The sequence below is a fragment of the Stegastes partitus genome, unplaced genomic scaffold, assembly GCF_000690725.1.
Source record: "Stegastes partitus isolate 25-593 unplaced genomic scaffold, Stegastes_partitus-1.0.2 Scaffold2515, whole genome shotgun sequence".
Lineage (NCBI taxonomy): Eukaryota > Metazoa > Chordata > Actinopteri > Pomacentridae > Stegastes > Stegastes partitus.
The window spans coordinates 17,798-24,561 of NW_007580246.1; the positions used below are offsets into that span (position 1 = coordinate 17,798).

General features: G+C 40.5%; 1 protein-coding gene across 1 annotated transcript in view; it reads right to left on the reverse strand.

The window, feature by feature from the left end:
* The window catches only part of emx3 (empty spiracles homeobox 3), a 23,146-nt gene that overhangs the window by 4,532 nt on the left and 11,850 nt on the right, over positions 1 to 6,764 (reverse strand). Inside the window, exon 2 of the mRNA XM_008305458.1 lies at positions 4,481 to 4,665. Within this exon, the coding sequence (XP_008303680.1) occupies positions 4,481 to 4,665 (185 nt within the window). The remainder of the gene's footprint in view (positions 1 to 4,480; positions 4,666 to 6,764) is intronic.

The following is a 6,764-nucleotide window of genomic DNA, read 5'->3' on the forward strand; positions in this document are numbered from 1 at the left end:
CGTGTACGAGCTTCACCGTTGATTTAGTGTCTCCTTGCTGGTAAAACATGACCGTGACACGCAGAGCTGTTGGGACTCGTCCTGCTGGTTCAGGGCTCACGTTGCACAATCTGTCAGGCCCTAAATCTGCATGACAGGATCCAGATCGACACGATAAATACTCCCAAAGGCCCGAGGTGACACTTTAATATCGGATCCTCTCCGTGGGACGGGAAGTTATTGTGTAATTGAGATACAGATGTCACTCTGACAGCGCTATCGCCACAGAAAAGACGAGATGTGGGAAGAGCTGCTGCCGTGCTCGTTTCTAAAAATGGAAAGAAAGCTTCAGTTCTCCCTACAAATGACTGAGCGCATTCAAAACCGTTTTCTCGGCTAAAGGTTTCTTACGTGCGGCTGGATTTTGAGACGTTTTCAGGATGTTGAGCCTGTTGTAGAAGCATTCATCCGTTTTGCAGACGCTGTCATGTCTTCGTCTTGTTCGCTACCGTCTGGTGAATCTATTCTACCCTCTATCAGCATGATGATTCCACCGCCGTGTTTAGCAGCTTTGGGACTTTTCTTTTCGTTAACCCATTCCTCCCGAGCAAAACCTCGTATTTTAACTTTGGGTTCATTTCAATTGGGCTTTTTCAGACAATAATTGCAAACTTTGCTGAAGACGACGACACAACAGAGGAACAGCAGTGACAGTGAATCGTGATTTTAAGAGCAGAACATGATTGAAAAACTAATTAAACTTCTTTACACAGCTGGCTCCATAGCTCCCCCGATCATATTTTAGTCTCCTGTCTATGTTTTACCTCCATGTCTGAAATTCGGCGGCCACATGAAAATCCAAAGATGTACGAATAAAAGCCTAAACCCAGCAGAAGTCGGCCATCTTGAATTTAACGAGCCGTTTTGGTGCTGTTTTTCTTCACTCACAGGCGGCATTCACGGCATTTTATTGAATTCCTTCTACAGAATGAGTCAGATGGACATAATCTGTGGTCGACCCAACCTAAAGGGTTTCACGATGCAGAACTGAATTTACGTTGATGGCGCGTTGAGACTAGCAACGTCTCGCTATGAAAACTGGAGCTGTTGTAACTCCAACGTACTTTGTCGGATTTATCCGAGATTTGTTCCGGTAGATAAAAATCCAAGACTGAACACATGAACAAGTTACGATCACAGCGCCACCTACTGGCAACAGCATCACCCAGCGACATAATCAGTGGTTGTCTCTTGCTGCTGCACACGAGAAAGGATTACATTCAGTGATATTTACATTCCTGCATTAAAACTCCTCCTGATATTCATGACAGTGCAGAGAGCCCGACCACTTACATTTAACATCTACATCTGTTTAAATCTCACTGGTTCACGTGTTTTATCGTCCTGTACGCAAACAGACATGGAAAAATGACAACTAGGGGACGTAGCGGGGATGCTAAGCTAACTACAAATGTAAACAAAAGTGGCACTAATCTCATCTATCCGGCTGCAAGAATGCTTTTAAGCATATTTTCAAAAACAAGATGAATTTTATCCAACAAACGTGATGCTTTAGAGTACAGAAACTGGATCAAACAGGTTTCAATATTATTGTGAAGACGCCACAATATTATTATTCAAATGTGTGCTACTAATTTAGATGTTAAGGTTAATATTACACAACTTTATTTGACTAATTTAATTAAACACAGCAGTATGAGTCTACCACAGCCTGAAACAAACAACAACTTTAACTATTGGCAGAGTTTATTTTATCAATCAGTTAATTGTTTAGTGTCTAAAATATCAGGAAAAACAGCAAAATAAAAAAAATATAATTGTTGGTTAAATTACAAGAACAAAGATGGAAAGTTAGTTGTTATGCTAATACACTTCTTCATTTTTATAATTAGATTTTAAACCTCAAAACCTTTTAGACATAATTAACATTTAGTTTTACATTTTAATTACTTTATTTATTGAATCTTTGCCTTATATCTAAGTTCTTATTTTACATTTTATTTGTATTTTTTAATCATCATCCCATTAGAAAAAAACTTCTTGTTTGTATTTTAACCACCTGTCACACCTGTTCTGTCAAATATTCTGATTTTAGAGATCATTTTAGCCATTCTTGCCTCCCTGTCGTGTCCACACCGGCGTCATTAATTAATTTATAAGTAAAATTAGAAGTTTCTGAGCAGTACTTTGTGTCTCAGGACTTTAACATGTCAATATGAAACCAAACCAACCAGATTTATTTGTCCTGTTTTCAACAGAGAGGAATGAAAACATTAAATGTAAATGTGGTCAAACCAGCGTCTTCTACTGCGCTGATAATTCATTAAACGGTAAATAGTTAACGTGGAATCAGAAAAGGGTTAAAGCAGCGACTCTACAGGTTATCGTGGCCCTCAGGTTGCTAACGCTGATTTGGATCAAAGCCCTGAATCTCGTTGAGGAACGCACATCGCTGCATCATTATTGCCTATAAAAGCACGCTGATTGCAGAAAGCTGTGATTTATGTGTGATTAATAACCGCTGATGGCTGACTGATGGATTACTCTCTCCCTTCCTGTCCTCGGTTGTGAAATCAGCTCATAAATAATCGTGGATGATTCACGGCGTTTCGCTGGCGTCAGGACTCGTATCACCGCGGCGACCTGATGACAAACACCGTCCATCACTCCTGAGAAAAGGCGGCGGGAAGCTGACTAACCGTCGACTCATCCCTCCCGCCATCATTCCTCTGATCTGGATCTGAACCAGCCGCCTGAAATACAGACTGACGTCAGACAGACCTGGTTTTATCCCGGAGAGGAAACGCTGTTCACACCGAGAGATCCGACAAAACACCGCTCACACCGAGAAACACAAAACGCCGTTTATACCAAGAAACACCTTTAACACACAAAAAAATGACATCAACAGGCGGGAACGCCGATCATACGAACCGGACCGTTCACACCGAGAAACACGAAACACCTTGAACACAAAGAAGCACCGTTTACAGGAAGAGACTCTAAAAACGGGTCACGCTAAGAAACACGAAACACATTTTACAGGAAGAAATAAGTGCTCACACAAAGAAACACAACACAGTGTTTACACCAAGAAACACGAAGAAACACCGTTTACGCGTAGAAACACGAAACTGTTCACACAAATAAGCACGAAACGTCATTTACACAAAAAAACACCTTTAACACCGAGAAACGACGTTCAAGTGAAAAATCACAAAAAAACCCACTGATCACACGAAGAAGCATCATTTACGCTGAGAAACACGAAAAAATATTGTTTACTTGAGGAAACAGCGTTCAAGTGAAGAAACTCAAAAAAAATCAGTTTACGCGAAGAACCCCCGATTGTACGAGGAAACGCCCAATAAACATCGTTTAAGCATATAAACGCACATCAAGTACAGAAACACTATACCGCACAAAAATCACTTGCATAAAAAAATACTTTTTGAGAATAAAACACAAAAAACTCAAAACACTGTTCAGCAAAGAAACATGAAGACACGCAAAAAAAAACACCATTAACACCAAGAAACACGCAACAGAGTTCACGCACAGCAACATAAAAAAACACAAAACACCACTTTACTGTTCACGCAAAGAAGCACGAAAAGTCATTTACACACAAAAAATGTTCACACCAAAAACGACATTCAAGTCAAGAATTATGAAAAAAAACATCAATCACACCAAGAAACAACGTTTACAATTAGAAACACGAAAAAATATTGTTTACGCAAGGAAACAGCGCCCAAGTGAAGAAACACGAAACTGTTCACGCAAAGAAGCACAAAACCTCATTGACACAAAAAACTGTTTTTGCGAGTAAAACACTGTTTACGCTTAGAAACACAAAAAAAATATTGTTTACTCGAGGAAACGGCGCCCAAGTGAAGAAACCACATGAAACCAGTGTTTACGTGAAGAAACACTGATGATGCGAGGAAACGCCCAATAAATATTGTTTATGCAAATAAACACACATTGTGCTGCCCTGTATAGACCAGCTTTGTAGTGTTACAAAATCAACAGCCTGTTGGGTTTGATTTTCAGTTTTTAGTTTGTGCTTTTTGACCTTCTGGGGTTACCATAGTTCAGTCAGCGAGCACTGCAGTGAGCTAGTGTTTATAAGTTTGTAGTTTGAAGTAATTTCTAAGAGTGATGGAGATATATATCTGTAAGTATTGATGCTGTTGTTTAACATTTCAATTGTAATTGGCGATGCTACTACGATTAGCCCGTTAACGGGAATTTTCATGATATTAACCATCCAAGTAGTTCAATTCATTGATACCTGGTTTCATCAAGTCCTCATGTTTTATGTAACTTTTGGGTTTTTTAATCCATTAATTTCATTCTTCTTGTTTTCTTTTTACTTTGCTGTCATTTATTTCACAGTCACCATAACGAGCTGCCGCCCAGCCTCGTCCTCCCATCATGCCCTGCTCCTTCCTCCTACGTTTCCCACGATGCCTACCTGCGTCTCGGTCAGACACAGCCCGCTGGCCAGCTGCTTCCTCTCGGCTCCGACTACGTAGTGGTTCTTCTCGAAGGCCCGCTCCAGTCGCAGCAGCTGGGAGGGCGAGAACGCCGTCCGGATCCGTTTGGGTTTCCTGGAGAACGGACCGTGAAGCAGCAGGTTCTCCGGACTGCTGTCCTCCCCTACAAACACACAAACGGTCAGCGAGCTGCTCAGCGGCATCGACAGGAAATAATCTGCATTTAACAGATCGATTATGGATCGATCAGCTTGTTGTTTGGTCTGTAAAATGTCAGAAAATGGAGAACAATGTGAATCAGTGTTTCCTTAAAGTCCAAGATGACCAACATCTTGTTTGGTCCAGAACAGTTCAAAGATTGTGTAAAATGACTAAAACTGGACCAAAATAACACCTTCAAGAAAAATGACTCAAAATTAGTCCAAAAAAATGGCCTCAGTTTATGTAAAACTACTCCAGAATGACAGAAACCAGGAAGTATCCACATTCAGGAACCTGCAGTCACCGAATTTGGACTTTTTATTATTCAGAAAATACTCAAACTCATTAATTAACTATCAGAGTAGCTGGTGACTAATTTCATAGTTTAGAACTCATCAAATATTTGTTGTTTTTATATTTTAGACTCTTCTCTTGCGGGATCAAATTGTGCAACGTCGACATTTTAGAAGACTGAAAGTGTAGATTTTGCCCTCAGCGCTGCCTGCAGGCTCATAACCAGACTGCGTGGTGCCTGACAGGCTAAATCCAGGGAAACAAGTCTGGAACACTGCAGCAAGTAAGTCAATAAGTCAACACAAACAAACCAACAAAGTTAAAATCACCTCTAGGCAAACAAAAGGGCTGAAAGATGCACAATGGCTTCAAAAAAACCCACAGAGGGAATCAGAGGAACTATAAACAGACACGCATAAAGAAAAATAGACGCAAAATGACCACAAAGACACAAAAAGACAACAGAAAGATCACAAAGAGAGAGAAGACAGACACAAAGACCACATAAAGAGATGCAAAAACCAAAGAAAAAACACAAAGAGAGACAGAACACTTGAGCAAACACAAAAATTACTCAAACACCAGAGAGACAAAGACATAAAATAGACCAGAAAGACGCACAAATCAGAACCAAGCATAAAGAGGAGCTAAATGAACACAAAAACATGCAAAGTGACCAGAAAAAAAGATTAAAACCGACTGAACGAGACACGAAATGAACACATGAAGATACAAAGCCAGTGGAAACTGATCAAGCAGCAAGAAAGAGACACAACAAGGCCAGAAAAAGACACAAACCGAGAAAAAGATAAACGCAAAATCACCACAGAGACGCACAAAGTGACCAGATGGACATTAACAGACGGAAAGAGACACAGAATGAACACAAAACCTGTGAAAACAGACAAAACAGCAGGAAAGAGACATAATGGACCAGAAAGAGACAAAACTAAACAAAAAAAAAGACACAAAATGAACACAAAAAGTCCAAAATCACCACAAAGACTCACAAAATAACAAAAAGAGTTCAAAAAAAAAAAACTGCCTGAAAGAGACACAAAATGAACACAACACCTGTAAAAACAGACAAAACGGCAAAAAGTCCAGAAAAAGGACACAAACCAAGAAACAAAGAGACACAAAACTATGACAAGGACGCACAAAAGGACCAGAACCAGACACAAATGGACCAAAAGACACAAAACTAAACAAAAGAGACATAAAATAAACACAAAACGGCAGGAAAGAGACACAAAACGGCCAGAAAAAGACACAAACAGGGAAACAAAGAGACACAAAACTAACAAAACAAACACCAAGAGACACAAAACAACGACAAAAAGAGCAGAAATGGACAAAAAAAACGACAACAAAAAAGAGACGCAAAAGTTGGAGAGCAGAAATAAATCCTGAAGCAGAAATCAGAGGCTCTCATAACCTGCCGTGTGTGTGTGTGTGTGTGTCTGTTGTGTGTGTGTTTGCTCTGGTTAATCTGAACAAACACGCCTCCCGCGTGACATTTGCATGCCGCCGACCGCAGACACACACGCCGACTGTTAACAGCAGAGCCGGTTGTCTCAAACTTCACACAGTTCGCATGCAAATACGCACACGTTCACGCAGACGCACAAAAGTCCCACAAACGTGTCGTATTTCCATGTAAACCGACAGCCGCGTTTCTGTCGCTGGCGTCTGAGAAAACGAGTAAAAACTGACAAATGTGGAAACGACACGAAGCTTCTCTGGTGTCTGCTGGACGGTTGTTCT